This window comes from Catharus ustulatus, chromosome 3, assembly GCF_009819885.2.
Source record: "Catharus ustulatus isolate bCatUst1 chromosome 3, bCatUst1.pri.v2, whole genome shotgun sequence".
NCBI lineage: Eukaryota > Metazoa > Chordata > Aves > Passeriformes > Turdidae > Catharus > Catharus ustulatus.
In genome coordinates, this window is record NC_046223.1 from 22,847,392 (window position 1) to 22,864,948 (window position 17,557).

The 17,557-nt window shown below is 38.4% G+C and overlaps 2 protein-coding genes across 2 annotated transcripts in view; one reads left to right on the forward strand and one right to left on the reverse strand.

Annotated features, from left to right (window-relative positions):
• Nucleotides 1-13,552, forward strand: part of LOC116994385 (spermatogenesis-associated protein 7 homolog) — a 44,483-nt gene extending 30,931 nt beyond the window's left edge. Inside the window, exons 10-11 of the mRNA XM_033056046.2 lie at nucleotides 980-1,037; nucleotides 10,898-13,552. Of these exons, the coding sequence (XP_032911937.1) occupies nucleotides 980-1,037; nucleotides 10,898-11,023 (184 nt within the window). The 3' untranslated portion in view covers nucleotides 11,024-13,552. The remainder of the gene's footprint in view (nucleotides 1-979; nucleotides 1,038-10,897) is intronic.
• Nucleotides 13,553-13,640: 88 nt separating this feature from the next.
• CENPF (centromere protein F) overlaps nucleotides 13,641-17,557 on the reverse strand; it is a 33,489-nt gene continuing 29,572 nt past the window's right edge. Inside the window, exons 19-20 of the mRNA XM_033056045.1 lie at nucleotides 16,812-17,005; nucleotides 13,641-14,355 (exon numbers count right to left, since the gene is read on the reverse strand). Of these exons, the coding sequence (XP_032911936.1) occupies nucleotides 14,155-14,355; nucleotides 16,812-17,005 (395 nt within the window). The 3' untranslated portion in view covers nucleotides 13,641-14,154. The remainder of the gene's footprint in view (nucleotides 14,356-16,811; nucleotides 17,006-17,557) is intronic.

A 17,557-nucleotide genomic window follows, 5' to 3' on the forward strand; every position in this document is an offset into this window, starting at 1 on the left:
CCTTAGCTACCCTGCAAGATTAATATTATAGACACATTTTAAAGTTTCCATTTATTTAGGCCAGTATTCCAGAGATAAAATCATGAATGCCCTCTCAATTCTAATATACAATATAAAACCAAACCAGGTCTGCTGAGCCCTCCAGCTCATTGCTGAAAATGCAACCATTGGGTTAGATTTAATTATGATTGCAGAACCTGGAGACCTTACTTCCCTGGTCAGATCTTGATTTTCACCAATTCACACATCTTTTGCTCATAGCTGATCATGGCTCAAAAAAAGTTATTGAGAGAACTTTCTGAGGACATCTCCCTTTCCCTAGTACACCTATTAAGCAAACTATGAGCACAAAAGTCCAAACTTCAGTATTTCCCTAAGAAGTTACTGAAAAGGAGACCCAAGGACAAAGAGATCATGCAAATGACCTTCAGTCTAAAAAGTGCTGGCTAAAGGCAGTTCCAAAGCCCTCTTTGAGTAGCACCATATATTGGACAAAGGAACAAGAGCTGTAAATGAAGCTAGAGGTTGCTTGCAGTACTGCCCAGCACTCCAGCACCCCCAGCAATTTCACTCAGTCAGTGTGGCGAGACAGAACTTGCCAGATGCAAGACAGACTTAAGTCCCAGCAAAACACAGAGGGGGTCTACTACATTGTGATGGCAAGCACCAGTATTCCTATATTTTTAATAAAAGTAGAAGAAATTAGAATTATGTAAATGAAAGTATTTTCTTAATATAGTTCCTGCCAGACAGCATGCACTTGAAATGAGAATATCCAACAGCCTTAAAATGTTTAAGATTTTAGTTTTTAAATCCATTTACACGCAGATGGGGAGGGGATGGAGCAAAAGTGGAAGGTTGAGATATATTTGAAGTGATCTGAAAAACAGGTTGAGTAGTCATTTTTCATTTTGAAAGTATATGGACCTTGAAGAGTTGAGGTTTTTTTCACTGATGTTCCTTTTTTTTTTTTTTAAAGGGCATTAGAAGATTTATTTCAAATGCACATTAAAAGTAAGAGGCATAACCTTGATGAGGTGAGCAAAAAATATCTAATATTAAATACTCTGTCACCTCCAGTAGAAATGTTGTACATCAATGCTGAGCAACAATTTATGGCAGATCGACTACTACGCAATTTTAATAAAAAGCAAGGAGAAATTCCCCTTAGTAAAGCAGCAGTAAGGGTGTTTTCTATGGAGGGCTGGTAAAGAGAGATTTTTCTGTACGTTTTTGTGTATTGCTCTGATAATGTTTCTAAAAGACAGATACTGTAGTTAGTATGTGGAATTACTTTAATTACATAAAACCTGTTCCCAAAGAACATTTGCTGCTGCACTTTTTTGCTGTGACTGCTATTTTCTGGAGTAGACCAGCAAAATAGGCTTGGAGGCTGTGACTAGATGCAGGAAGAAGACTGCAATTTAATAGCTTGAATTTAGGAGTTTGGTCGTCAGAGCAAAATGTAAAATTCTAAGTCCAACATTAAGGCTGCCCAGGTGGTGCCTGCTGAGAATCATACACCTCAAAATGCTTGTCTGGACATCTGCCACCCTGAGAGGGAAGAGGCCTGTGGAGAAACAATAAATGCCAGGCAAAAATATACAGCCACAGTCCTGTCTCTCCTGTCTCCAAGTCTGGCACCTCATCTAGGATGAGCAAAAGCACATTTGCCTGTGCTAATTCAGGGTTTGGTCCACTCTCCTGAGAGCAGAGTTTATAATTGAACTTCAAAAAAACTGGAAAGAAGACATTTAATTCCTTTGAAAAGTCATTCATAGAGAAAGTGTTGTTGGTGGCACTGCCATTGTCTTAGCTGTTATCCCAGTTTGGTTGAAGAATTTGCCCATGAAAGGGGGAAGGCAGACTCCAAAGGCTGAAAAGACCTAAATCCAATGCCTCATGAGCAGATGGCTCAATTGGGCTCTTGAGCTAATTCCTCTAGGTTAGACTGTAGGAGCAAAACTGGGGACATGAGCACTGCAAACTGAGGCTGCAGCGCTGATTTAAAAGGCACTAAGTTTCTCTGCTTCCCAATAACTGTTAATACAAACTCCTTCTTCTTTACAAACTCTGAATCAAAGGGGAAAAGAGAGACAAAAACACATTCCCAAGGGCCTGCTGCAGAACTGTGGGCTCCACAGAGGGTACCGAAGTTCATTCACAGCCTTCCTTGCATTCCCTACCAGCTGCTAATTGGAGGGGCCCTGCCCAGTGCACAGGGCTTGGGGCATGGGGCTTTTTCATCCTGTGCTTCTCCCATGTCCCACAGGGACTGAGCGTGCTAATTCTGGCCTTGAGAGGGTTTTGATGCTTGAGTTCCCCTTTAGACCTTACTTTAAAGGCCTCTGCACAAAAAGACATTTCATTGGGTCTGATGATCCAAAGGTTTCATGGTCAAGGACTTGGAGACAGCATTCTATTAGAGCTCATATTGCTGCAGCAGGCTCAGGTGGGAGCATTTCTGAGAAACTGTCAGAGTGGGGCTTTTAAACAAGCTACCTTAGCTTATTTGTTTCTGCAAATTTGTAACTATTTAGAATACTTCCTTCAACACTAGGCATGTGGGAGATGCACACATGATTTGCACATTGAATAAACAACAATTAAAGGAATTATAAAATAATTAGAATGCAGAATGTTATTTTGTCTTTCAAAGTGCTACAATTAAGGGAGAGGTGGTGTTTTGGTAACTGTTTAGTTGCTGGACTGACAGGCAGTAGCTGGAAAAAGTGTTTAGGGAATGATCTGAGTTGAAAATAGTGAAATTTAAGTCGGTTTTGTGGGAAAAAGATCAGCAGCAGCACCTCAATTTGAGAGGATATGTATTTTACATCTGACTAGAGGATGCTGAGCATATTTGTAAGGTCAACTGTTGCCTTAGAGATAGAGCTGAGAAACTTTAAGAGGAAACTGAAGGTACATGATTGCTTCCAGAAGGATGAGTTTGTAAGCAGTAGCAGATTTCTGCTATGTCCCCCTGCAACATGTTTGATATCTAGGAACACATTGTTCTGCACCTGAGTTAAGCTTAAGCCTGGTGTCTTCCTCTTCAAAAATATTGACAAAATATTTTGAAGAAAATCAGAAAAGAGGAATAAAATTGGCCGAGAACTGACGTAAAGATTATTGTTAATCACATATTTGCATGTTTAGCCATGCATCAATGAAAGAAAAAAGAACCAAACTATCTCTGTATAATAGAAGAACACAGCACACACAGGAGCAAGAAGTATTCTTTGGAAAGGTTAAGAAGTGTAAGCATAACTTACACCACAAGAAGCTTGTGAGCAGTGACATTTATTAGACCAGGCACAGTTCCCACAAAAAAAGTAATGGAAGCTGAATCACTTTGTGGCTTTTAAAAGTGACTTGGTCAGTGGATGGAAATGAATTTCATAGTGAGAGGACTTCTGTCCTATAAAAATACATTTTTCTCTTTTATTTTGTAGTCTTCAAACCAATTTTTTTTTATTTCCTATCACTGCTTTCTGGTCAGACAGACAAAATAAGAAGATGGAAACACATGTCAAGGTCTTTGCAATGTCTTTTTTTTTTTTTAACCCACACTGGATGCCTGCCAAATTTTTATTTGGGTACTTCTTTCTCTGGGCTCTGCTCTTCTGTGTACTTGCTCTCCAAAAGCAACACTCCCATCTCCAAGTTCCTGCTGGCATTTGCTCCAGCACAGTGTCTGAGATCTGTTCCCTGAAACAACCTCCACGTTGATCTACTGTCTGTTAAACATCATGGGGGTGCTTAAACCCACCCAAATGTGTTGCCTGACCCACCTCTTATGTTTGTCCACATAGCACTCCAAGCAATCCTCAGCACTTACTTGGGAATTCACTGCTCTAGTACCTACAGCTCTTCTCCAGCTTTGAGAAAGAGAGTAGCACCATTGCTTTTCCAGGGAAATGGTCACACATTCAATGGGATACTACATGGGGACTGAGGGAAAGAAGAAGGCAATTAGTTGCTTAATTCAATTAGGAAACAGATAATATTTTTTTTGTTTTAGAACATGCAATTTCAAACAGCATGCCCAGGAGAAAGCATGCACCAGCCCTTCCAGCAAAATTTATTTCTGCTGTTCACACTGCTTCACTCCCTCTGCAGACTGCATTCAATAGTCTGCTTAGAAGTCTTCAGTTGAGGGCTCTTTTCACCTGGCCAGCTCTGGATATTCAAACGTTCTTTTATGATTGAGTACAACAATTTTTTTTTCCTACCACACAAATAAGAAACTGAAGAGATTTTCCAACAAATTTTCACAGATGAAACAGGTTCCCCCATTTTCTGGAGTAACAAAATGGTCTCCACTCAAGAAAGCTTGTAAAAATTGTTTTTTTTTTCTCTAGCCACTTGCTCAAATCCACCATCAGACAGTTTTATACCTTTAGAAGTGCAAGGATGACATATCTGCTGCAGAACCTGATCCATACTCACATACATTTTGAGAAGCTATCAATTCCATAAAAAATATTTCCTTAAAAAGAAAAAAATGCTGCTTCTTGCTAAAAGGTACAAGTAAAAGGGTAGCTCTTATAATCCAGGGAAGTAGAAAACATATCTTCTGGGCTTGAAATAGCCACTGAAATGGGTCTGTAAGTGCATCATTCCAGGAAATTGATAGGAAAGTAACACAGCACCTGCAGGGGTGAGGGATCCAGTGCCCATCAGTCTTCCAATGAGCAAACTGTTCCAAGTAACTTGTTTCTGGGAATTTTATCTTATAAAACCAAAAGCTTCTAAAGACACAAAGTAATATCTTATACTTGTTTTATGCCTTTGCTTTTAGGAGGATCATAAAGTGTTCATTTTCAAAAATATACAGTGTAATGACACCAAAAGTTTTATCTCAGGTGAGGGGAAGATGGAAGACATCTGATAAATGGCACCCTGCAGTGTTACCAAACATTTCAGGACAGGTACATAGAACAGCACAGGCAACTGAACATCACAGTGGTGTGGAAGCTGAAAAGCCACTTTATTCAACCAAATAAAATAATTTCCTCTGATTACTGTGCAAGTACAGCCTCAGTGATAAGATTTGGCAGAAAGTGTCATAGGGTCTTTCACGACCATTAGTGAAAAGGTTTATTCCCTTAGAAATGTTTACATTTGTAAGGGGAAAAAGCCCTCTTCTTGGTATACCACACCTCAGCGCTATCTTGCATCACACTGAAGCAGACACAGGAGAAAGCAATCTCTGCTTAATCCCTGGCACTATCTCCTACACGTTCTTGGCCATTTCCCTTCTCAGAGTGCCATACCCTTTCTACTTAGCCCATCCTGCCTCATGGGATTGCCTAAGGAGGAGACACATCACAAACGACTGTGGTTTGGGATGCTAATGCAATAATTAGCAGCTTAATCATCAAAGTGAATAAGCAACTTGCCAACAGTCCCTTTCAGCCCTGTGCACTGTTACCATTTAAATACAGCATTTTGTAATGGACCATAATTAGACACTGCACATGGGAAAGTTTTAAAAGTAAACCAGTAAAAATGAAAATGACTGCTCTGAGATGAGCACAGGACCCAAGTTTATTCTTCTCACAACAGAAAATGTCAGTGATCTGGTATGTGGAAACTTTCTTCCAAACCAGTACTGACCCAGTGGCCCCATCACAGGCAGAAGAGGAAATGTCATGTGAAACAAGTTCTTTTACCCATGTGACCTATAGCAGGAATATTCTATCTTGGCAAAATTTTAGAAATTCCAGCATGAATAGTTTAATTTCAAGTTCTTAAATTTCTTCTGAAGTTTCAACTGGATGTACTAATTTCACTGCCTTCTCTGGCCATTTATATAGCAGAGCTCATCCCATTTCAGGTGCTCATTCAGTGGTGTTCCTGCAGGGGCAAACACCCTTTTCTTCAGGCTGCCTATATAAACCAGAGTTTCCAAACATGAAGGCAACTGGAAAACTGGACAAGTACCATGCAAACATGAACCACCTCACTACCAGAGGACACGTGTAGGGTAGATTCTTCACACCTGCATTGGTTGCTTTGGCCGCTGAAACCAAGCCTAACCCAGACCATGATTTAGTTATAGGTCACCAAGCTTTAAAATGAGGTTAGAAGAGAAAACTCTCATAGGTAAAACACACTCACTCACCTAGTTATTCACGAGATCCAATCTGTTAGTTCAGCACTGTGCAGGTCTGGCCACAAACTTTCACACTTCCCAGCCCTCCATAGCCTTGGCTGCTGTACTGGAATTTTCCTTTTTAATGTTCACTTTAGCAGTCAAGGTAGCAAAACAGAATACAGAAGATGTAAAACTACCTTTTAATATTTACAAAGACCAGCCTTGCAGATAGGTTTGAATAACTTTTATATTTGTTCAGAAATTTTTGTGAAAATTTCTTTAGAGTCATGGAAGAGATTTTAAAGTTGTTATTTTCACTTTCTTGGGTATTTCTTAATGTCTATCATAAGACATTAAGGGCATAAACTTCTCAAAAGAAAAAAATGCTGAAGGCTGCAAATCCCATCATTCAGTTTGAAAAAGCATGTGCATAGAGAAATCCACTGGATCCCTATCACAAGGAGTTTGTTTCATATTTTCCAAACACAAAAATATTCTGAGTTACAAAATTACTTCTTTTGAAGCACTGGACATTTTCTGTTTCCAGCTCATGAAGAATGTCCATTATCTTTAACATGTTTCAACAGAACAACCACATTTCTATTAATGTAGTCAAGGCTGAATGCTTGTTATAATGACCTTCAAATTGAACTAGAGTTATAAAATTTTCCTGGTAAGCTACTCAGAGTCTACCCAGTTTTTTGCCTTTCTGTGTGACAGCTTCCAGACTCCATTCCATGCCATGAATACACACAGGTCTTCCTCCACAGACCAAAGAGGCCATCATGATTGTCATCTCTTAATAAAGTAAAGTTCAGTGAGGGTGCTCTAGGAATACTAATTGATTAAACTGCAATTTATTTTCCCCTTGATTCATTCTGACAGTGATACTAATAATTTTCTCAGTCTTAGCAAATCAAACCACACTGGTCAGGTGCTCTCAGTGCATTCTGCAATCATCTGCCATTCAGAACCTACTCTTGTACTTTCCAAGATAGGTGAACTGTTTGCTTGCTTACTAACTACTTGCAATCCAGACTGCTGACCACATATTTCATCGCCATTTTCCCTCCTCCCAGTCTGATTATACTGGATCACTGATGTTTTTTTTAATTCCAGTGGTCTTGGCTCTTTGTAAGGCTGAAATAGAGAAACACATGGGGTCAAAACATAATTAGAAAAAGCACTTGTTTTGCTCCAATGAATTCTGGATGTTCAAGCTGGTGTCTTATCTATGAGGAACCTATGAGTACACCTACCTATGATTACATGGTAGACATAACCGTGGGCTAACATTCAGTCCCAAGCCAGGATGTAGCAGTCATCCACATTATTCTAACACAGAAATGATTAATTTGCTGCTATTTTATGCTGTGTGTTCCATGGAGCACTACTCCATGGGAGCTTACTGTAGGCAGGCAATTCCCATAGAACATGCTCCACCAAAAGAAGATGGATAAAGAGCCAAGTGCTTTCTAGCAGTTACCTGCACTGTAGGTGCCTAAGACACCCTGCATAGGCACAGAAGTACCACAGATGATGCTCAAGTACTGCTCATGCTGCAACAGCTGTGACCTGGAAAAGAGGTGCTTGTTTCCAACCTTTTCTGGTATTTAATGTAGATGGGAACTGCATCTTCCAGAATGGGATTTTCCAGGAGAATTTAGCTAAAAGATAGATAATCTAGACTGCAAAATTCCTTACAAATGGAAGACAGGTCTCTGAGACCTGAGTGAGCTAGAGGAAATAAATGAATGAGGTAGTGGGGACAGAAGTGAAACACCTACTTAACTGAAACCTCATTTCAGTAGTTTTCTCCAGTTAATTAAGTATTGAGGAAAATGGATGCAGAAAGTACATTTTAAAGCAATCAAGTACTGCCAGAAATCAAACCAGCAATTTGAAAAGAGAACAACACTGCTCTCTGGCATCTGACAAAATAAGATATTTGACAGGGAACAATATGTGCAGTACTGGTTAATTGGGAGGCGAGGAGAAGAATAATCATAGCTGCATTACTGAATTTATAGAAGTGTCTCCAGTGTACCACAAGGATGATGCGAATTTGTGGAATCCTCCTGCCTGCTACAGCAAGCCAGCAATCACTTACATTCCCATCAACATTTTTTTCAATGTACCCTAGACAGCAATGCAGAAATAGCAACTGTGGTGGCTGAGCCCAGGAGAATTGCCTTTAAAATGACTGTAAAATCCCCCACTTTCCTCTGCTGATGAAGAGTTATTGGATAAGAAACAAATGGGGAAGAATTAACACTTGATCTCCTATGTTAAAACTCATCAGAGCAGTTAAAACACACCTTTCCCAGTTATCTGAGTATGGAATATGGCTATTCCAGCACCAATTCTACAACAGGTTAGGTTGACTGTGTGTTTTTGCAAAGCATCAGCTTTAGAGCAAAGACAAGACTTTAGTTTTTCCTTTTTTTACTTCTAAGCTGTAGCTGAACACCATGGGAACTCAACCCATAATCTCAGCTACATTTTGGAAGCTCTGGCAGAGCATTCAAGGCTATACTGTCTTCCCTGCAGCTGATTCACTGACCTTACATTTTTTAACATGTCATTTTAAGCACATAAAAATGATGCTTTCAACACAAGAGTGCTGCTTTGTCAAAGAAGTCAGCAATGAGGATGGAGACACCTGAACAAACCATTTGATACCCTTCCCACTCATACTTTGAGTGTAAGGGGATGTGCACCTCCTGGGAGATTTTTATTTAAATTCTTGGATATAAACTAATACTTTAATGTATTACTTTCATACACTGCCAGTCTCAACAGTAGATTTGCTGGCCTGAAGATAATATCAGGAGCCAGATACCAAACACTTAGATAAAAAGAGAAGTAAAAGATCAGCTAACCAAGTTAGACAAGCAGTTAAGCAAGTAGAAGATCTGGAACTCACAAAATAATTCTTTCCTCTGTAATTGCTCACAAGAAATTGAAGAGAAAAAAAAAATCCCATAGGATGAAGTATCAGTCTTCTCCATTACTACTTTTAGTCTCCATGATCAGAATTGAAGATGATTATGTTAGTCCAAAATTAGGTTAATCCAAACTATCCTCCCCTCAGAAGAACTAAAATCTTTGATCCCTCAGTGCCAGGCAGTGCCTAGAACCACACATAAGCTTAAATATCAATAACAGTGCCTAAAACAGAGTATTTTTCAACTTGAGGTCAAAAGAATACAGAACACTTCCCTTTCTCTATACTGAAAAAAAAATAATTGAAGCACTCCCCAACCACAATTAATAACTTCCAACTTCCCATTTTGCCTCTAAAAGAAAAAATCAGTAGTCAGATGTGGATACACAGTCTTCATGAAGAAGTCAATTTTCCTTCACAAGATCAAATGTATTTACACTGTATTTTATGTGGTACTCAGCAGGCCCCTTAAATAAAGAAGCCCTGAAATAAAGGAACCTCTGTATCCAGCACAGAGCAGATTCTCACTAAGCTTCCATCTGTTTAATTTATGAAGCACAGTAGCAGAAAAGCAAAATACAAAGAGCTGCTGATTTTTCTATGCACCCATCAGACCTTTCACTGAAGTATTTCAACAGCTGTATTGTCAATAGAGATCATGATTTGTCTGCTGTTAAAAAAGCTTCCAGGAATAAAACCATGCAAAAAGCCAAACAGATTTAGCTGTTTTATAGCTACATCCTGTTTTTCTATGTTCCATAGAGTTTCTGAACTCTACACTGAAGTAAGTGCTTGGGTGTGCATATAAGTATTTCAGAGAACATGTACACACACAAATATATAATATCTATTATATATATCTAATATTTATTTTATATATATATATTTACAGAGATCATATTCTATCTCCTATCCCTGGAACTATATGTAGACTACTCCATATATCAAATTAATCCACAACATTGCCTTTGAATACTGCATTTGCAGTCTGCTTTCACCCACAATCCACCTTGCATCCAGTTGTCAACATCCTTAAGTTCAAACAGCTGTTTTCAATCGTTTTTTCTGCAGAAAATTACTGGCAGCCTTTTGTAATTTGTGGCTATTTAGGATCAGCTAGCCAAAGCAGAGGGAGATGGAATCATTTTGAGGGTTAGAGAGATGAAATCTCAACAGCAAGGACACAGCACCTGTAACTAGTTCTGGGACAAATCTGAAGTGTTCTCCAGCACCTGGGCCATGCAGTGGCACTGGTTTTGTTTTTTCCTAGTGTTTACATTGCTCAGTAACGTTACCCTGTGTAGAGGGAATTTGTTTGTCATGAATTTGTTTCTCTGTTGTACAGAGAAGTTCCCCATTAGGTGTGTGTTGCACTTTTCTCTGTCATCACCTTCAAGGTTTTAGAGCACTATTTGCTTTGTTGTCCAATACACAATTCTGAGACCAGGCACATGTGGATTGCTTACTGTGCCCCCTGGTATTTTTCTTTCTGCTTGAAAGTGTATCACCAACAAAATTAGCTGGATAGTGAGAGCTCCATCTCTCCCTTCCACTGGCTGCCACTGGATGGGCAGACTCTTCCAAGTGGTCCCAGGTGAGCCAACAAATGTAGAAATGGCAGCACTGTCCCTAAGGGTGGAACTGCAGGGCAGTGCAGAGAACTTGTGATCACCCCTGCAGCCAAGTAGGCTCCACAAGTCAGGACAGGACTAATTTTAAACATTTTAAATTTGGGAACATTTAAAATTCTGACACCTGAGAGATCAGTTCAATCATTGGCCCCTAATAATAAGAATCCAGGAAGAGCAGCCAACAAACAAATTTCCTTTATGTTTTTCTTTCATTTCTAGGTAAAAATGAGAAGAATAGTTCAAAGTCTGAAGAAAGAGCTGAATATCACAAACCACCCAGACTCTTCCATCAGCTGTGGGGGAACATGCCAGAAGGATGGCAGCATTCCTGCAATATGCTTTTAATGTACAGCTCTGGGCATTTCAGGAAGCATGCAAAACCTCTTGGGACAGTAAACTAGATTTTACACCAATTATAATGTAAACCTTGGGTAAACAGGAAAGTGAAGAAGAAATGCAGCTAATGCATGTTCCTGTGATGTAACACAGCATCACTATGGCAACAGCCAGGTTAGCATGCTAAGAACGATAGCAGAGGACCAAAGACATTTTTACAGGGACTTTCACAGTCAGAATAGAAAGCCACATACAAGTGTCCCTTCATTCATTAGAGATGACAAACCACATCCTATGCAATCCTACCAGGAATCCTGATGAGGCACTCTGATTTTTTTGCTCTGCATGTTTGATATACAGATAGGTTGGAAGTTATGTTCTTGATAGAACTTTCCTATGTGGATTGAGACCTGAAGTCTCATCAGGTTGCAATGGAATGTAGAATATTAAACCCTACTTTCAATAGATTTAGGCATTAATCTAAGACCTCTTTAAAATCTTAACCTACATCAAAAACTAAGATTATCCAGTACTCTGATACATACTAGTTGCTAAAAAACCCCAGACACTGTAACCTTTCAAAATGCAAACATTTCACACTTAATGAACTCTAAGGGCTTATAAAATACAAATGCAGCCAAGTAGGAAAATATGTAACAACTAAAGTCTCAATGTTTTCTGATGATAGTAATTTCTTTCTTTATACCATAGTTCAATTTTGTCTGGTTAAGATTAGACAGCTTTCTAAAGATAGATGTTTTTTCCACACTCTTTTCCAAGTGGGACACTTTTCAAGGCATCAGATTAAAATAGAAAAACAATGATTTGGATAAATAAAATACACCAGTTTTGTTTGGGTTTTTTCTATTATCAGCTTCCAAGGGTTCTTCATATCCATGCTTCTATCTCGAGACATTTTAATTTTTTTAAATTGGTGTAATTCCACAGATGATCCCTAAATTATTTCAATATACAAAACTTGGTCTGAAATAATTTAGCTTTTATGAACTTTGACAGTATCCTGACATAAGATGAGGCAATAAAATGCATCCTTTAGGGTGGACACCTTTCAGTCTTTCTGGAAGACGTCTTCAGGCATAGTGCCACAAAGATTGCTTTAATTACCTGAGTTAACAAACAACTTGAGATCTTTGAGAAAAAGCCACAAGATGTACTACTCTGACCCAAAGCATGGGTATATCTATTTACTGAAGGATAGTTTGTATGGCAAGATTTTTTGAACAATGAAAAATATTTTCATTTTCCTGACTCTGTTACACATTTGATACAAATGTTGAACCTCTTTAAAGATTTTTTTATTAGACTGATGAGTAGATAATTTTTCTCCTAAACTGACTGCATTCTAATAGACAATACTGTAAGAAAGGCAGAATAATGGACATATGTACATGCAAAAAGAGAAAACCACTGTTTTGAGGGTAAAACTAAGCTTGAAGTAGATAGTATCATTATACTTTGAAAGTTCAACTTGAAACAGAAGTATTGTCTCTTATTTTAAGGAATCTTTTTCAAGGAGTAGAAAACATTATTACACACTTTCGTTGAAAGAAGAAACAACAGCTTTCTGTCATAGCAATAACAATGTGAAAATGCCTCTCTGCTGTGCATCTTGGAGCTTTAGGGCACTACTGCTCATGTTCAGGAGCTTGATTTCCCCAATATCGAGCCAGGGCAGGTGAATATACGAGGAACCATCAGAAAGTAATTTTTGTTCAGTTGGATAATGACTGATGTGGTTGATGTCACCCTTTTCTATAGTGTGAAGTTGGTCTGTGCTGCTAAGGAAGCCCAGTCAGATCTCTGAGATGCACAAGCTAGGGTGAGAATTTTTGTAATGAATCATCCTAAACTCAAGTGCACTGTCATGAACTGGGTAGAGTTATTTCTCTTGTACTGATGATACCAGAATCTTAAATGCTATTTGAATGAAAAGGGAGGTAACCTAGGGCATTCCATACAGTTATTTATTGACATCTGACCATTTCCCAACACATTTCCCAGGCACAGGTCTTCAATGATTTTCACAGAGACAGATTGGAGATTAAGCATTGTCAGAGGAGCAGCAGACAGCCATTGCTGGTAGAACAAGAACAAATCTCTTGTTACAGGGGCCTTTCTGGCCTGGTGCAAAGTGTTCACCCCAGTACTGGGTGAGGCCATTGGGCAGATGTGAAGATCAACATTCAACCTTCAGCTAGGAAAATACATTGTAAGATGCTTCATTTCAGGGAAACAGACAGTCCTCTTTGGTTTTGTCTGAATCCTCTCTCACCCCTGTCTGCGCAGCAATATTCCATCAGGAAGAAGGCATACCAAGACACCTGCACTGGCTGCACTTTCTAGCTAGTTCTTTATTTTTGTCTTGCACTTGTAAAGTAAGTTATTGCTTTATTTTGAATCATGCAATAGTGTTTGCCATATTTTTCCTGGAAACTAGTATTTTTAGATACTTGAGTCTATTTTCTATTTGTAGATCAACGGTTGGTACACAATAAAAATGACAACAATTAACTACATGGCAACAGGTGGCCACTTTTTCTCTGGTTTAATTTTTTAACAGATTTATAAAGAAGTATTTACAGAAAATTCTACAATTACATCTAAAAGGAAACTGTAGCCAGGTGGGGGTTGGTCTCTTCTCAGTTAACCAGCAATAGGACAAGAGGACACAGACTCAAGTTGCACCAGGGGAGGTTTAGGCTGGACATGAGGAAGAAGTTATTCACAAAAAGAGTGATTGGGCATTGGAAGGGGCTGCCCAGAGGGATAGTAGAATCACCATTCATTCCTGAAGGTGTTTAAGAATAAAGACTGGATGTGGCACTCAGTACCATGGTCTGGTTGACAAAGTGATGTTAGGTCATAGGTTGGACTCAATGACCTCAAAGGTCTTTCCCAACCTAATGGATCCTGTGAATCTGTAAAAAGATCAATTATATCTGTTCACTATTATTTCACAAGTTTGAGTGACTACTGGTATTTGTAAATATTCACAAAAGCTCTGCAAAAGCCATATATTGTTATTCACTAGAGAAAAAGGCGCCCTCTACGTAGTTCTGATATTTATTTTACAAACTGGTTTTGATCACCAGTTATTCTGAGTAGTGACTAAGTCAGATTTACTGCACCTTACAGTTTTCTTTTTGCTCATCTTGCTCAGATAATCCTGGTTCATTTAGGGAATTTTTTGCTTTGTGCATCGTACGACTCTCTCTGGTGTTATCAGAGAGAGGTTTTGGGGATTGTTTATGCAGGCAAAGTGGTGACCTTGACGTAGAATTCATTGGTGGAAAAGCTTGGGACTGCTGCTCATCATTTTCCTGTAACACAAACAAAAACATCCTTGTTTACTGGTAATGGAAAACCATATTAGCTTTCTGCCTTGGGTCGAAAGACTTGCTGCAAAAGACTAAATATTGAGAATTTGCAATAGACATATTGAAAGCAGAAAAACACTTTTAAGGCACTTATCACTCTGAATACACAACACAGTGAGGCTTGATGACTCTTGCCTTGTTGTGGTATGAGATGAAATATCTGCTACACTGCTGGCAAGCTGTTTTCCAGGAGCAGAAGAAAGCTACACAAGGAACAGACAGTACTCTTAAGCTGTTTACTGAAGTACCTGGTAGTCTGTACCAAGAACTGCATTTAATTTTGTCTGTATATATTCTGCAAACATAAAGCACGGATGTCACTTTTTTTGCTGACATCTGGGCAGAATCCACTGCTTTCACATTTTGACCAATTTGCAGTCAAAGCACTCAATTTAAATCCTACATTAAATTCACATAGAAAAGTGAATAAATTTGCATATGAACATGACAGGCACTTTTTAAACACCTTGAGAAATTTGCAACAGTTTGAAACTTGGTATTTGAAATAAAGTTGATACAAGTACCTGTCAAAGAGAAGGAAACAAGGTTTATTTTACTTTTAAAACAAGACACACCATTTACTATATTAATATAAAGCATGAAACAACACTTTTTAATGGTTTCAACAAATGATGAAACAATATGACCAATTCCTCCAGAATGTATGTCATCTTGAAATAAAGCAAACACACATATTCAGCAGCGTACAAGAGAGAAGGGCACAAATTCCTAGAACTGATGACTTGCATATTTACACTTGGGGGCAACAAAACCAACACTGAAATCTTAATTACTGCCATCCAGTTGAAGGTGAGGAGTAGCCTGTCCTTGGACCTAGACAATACAAGTTTAGACAAAGGAGTGTTTGGGAAATCCCTCCACCAGTTACACTAGAAAATATTATTACTGATTAATTGTTATTTGCAATATAACCCTGACTACGATCAGCAAGAGTCTACAACAAGCTTACACCATGGTGGCAGGTGATTACTATACAACTTTGTGAACGAGGTTTCCTTTCTTTTTTGCACCACTCAGATTCTTTACAAGCAACACTGTTTGTTTCTCAAGTTATAGGGAAACAGGCATAAAGGAATATAAATAAAATTTATTGGCATCACTTAATGAAACAGTAATAAAACACAGACCTCCAGGCAATGTCTGTAAGAAGCAGCAACTCTTGGCAAGTGGGATAATTATCCCTTGAAACAACATACACAAATTCAGTGGATTCACTCCCACTGCAAAACACCAATTTCCTATTTCTGTAGCTCCAAAAAATTATGGGTCTGATCGGATTTGTCTTCCCAATGGTGTTTTCTGGCCTCAAAAGCTATACATCCACTAAACTATGTGGCATTTGCCTTTACTTACTTTTGGTATCCTGCCTACACATTTTATGTGCTAATACAAATTAAATGGATTCTTAAAAAAAGAAAAAAACCCAAAAAAGCTATGTGCAAGATTCTGCTGATTGTCAAGAGAATACTTACGTGTAACCTGACAAATTGGAAGGATTTTTATCTGCTGACATATTTCTGGGTAGCCCTCATACAAAGAGCTATCAATAACTATTCTCTTACTCCTCAACTTGAGATAACAGTTACAAACTTTGGAGGTGATTTTGGACAACAAAAGGCTTATTTCTGTCCTAAAGTTGGAATGATTTTGTATAATCTGCAAAGAATTTGCATCACCTTAGAAAGAACACGTTGCTCTGATGTACTGTGAAACATTCTGCAATGTGTCTATTACTGAAAACACAAAGTTAATGTAAACTTCAGTTACCAGCCTTTTTTAAATAACAATCCACTTTCAAGACATAACTGTAGTATTTATTTGCTTTGATAACAAAGTCTAGTAAGCACGAGCAAACTGGTCTAGTGGAAACTGTCTGGCAGGGAGGTTGGAATTAGCTGATCTTTAATGTCCCTTCCAACACAACCCATTCTTTATCATCTAAATGTTCCTTATTTACATGTTTGATAGCCTCTCAAATATCTGTAGTTATTCTATAAATTCCAAGAAAAGCTGTTTGCAGAAAACTTCCAGGTCAAACTCCCAGAGGTTAGTCTTTTTGGTACTTACTTTCTCTGCAACCTAAGAAGCCACAGTATCTGCTCTTTAATATCCATTACAAGAAATTGAATTTACATTTTGTCACTGGTTGGTCCTCTGAGCTCACAAATAACAGCACATGAACTATTTTCATATTGTTACTATGGTCAAGACTTTTGTCGTGTTTCAGTCATTCAGTGTTTATGATCTTCTCTCCACTCTATTGTTGAGGAACAAAGAATGATATGTCCTCAAATTTACTTGGAAAGATGAATATATTCAGTGAATGCATTAAGTCTTCCCCATGACTTTCATACCCAAATTAAATTTTTCCAAGTTACCTTTTGTGGTTTGCTGCCACCAGGTGTCAAACAGCAGCGCTCACCAAGATGGTCTGGTCTGCACTTCTGTGTGTCCTGTGTAGGCAAAGGCCTTTTCTCACTTGAGGAAGTCAGATGGGGACTGGATCTGAGGTGCAGCGTTGTTCTACGTAAAATGTAAGGGCTGACCTTGCCACTGGGGATATCAGCAAACCCTGAAAAATAAACAGCTTCTATAAAAAAAATCAGCTAAAGCAATCACATTTCCTCAAATGGAGTTCTTTTCTCACAATAGGAGTAAAATAGCTGATTGAAATAAATAATCCATTCCGTTGGAGAAAATGGAACAAAAATTGCTGTATAGATCTTGCATATTCTAAAATTCAAATGCAAAACTTGGATATCACAGAACAACCATTGAAGTACAAGAGCAATTCTACAGGGAAAAAAAGAAATCTAACAAGTATTTGGTCTTTTTCTTTATAGGTACATTATGGAGTATTGTGGAGGGTAGTTTCAAACTGCAAACCAATACTGGTTAATTCATAATACTGTGACATGATGCTGTTGATTGTTAATACTTTTCTCTGTGTAGAACTATTTCTTATAGACTTATTTCTCTATCCAGCCTAAAAGTCAAACATGAATTGGTACATATGTCCTCAGGGCTATTTTTAGAAGATATAGTAATACTGGTAAGAAAGTGAAATGTAAATCATGGTTAGCTTTAGAATCCTGACATGTGGGAGTGACCATCAAAGTTGAGG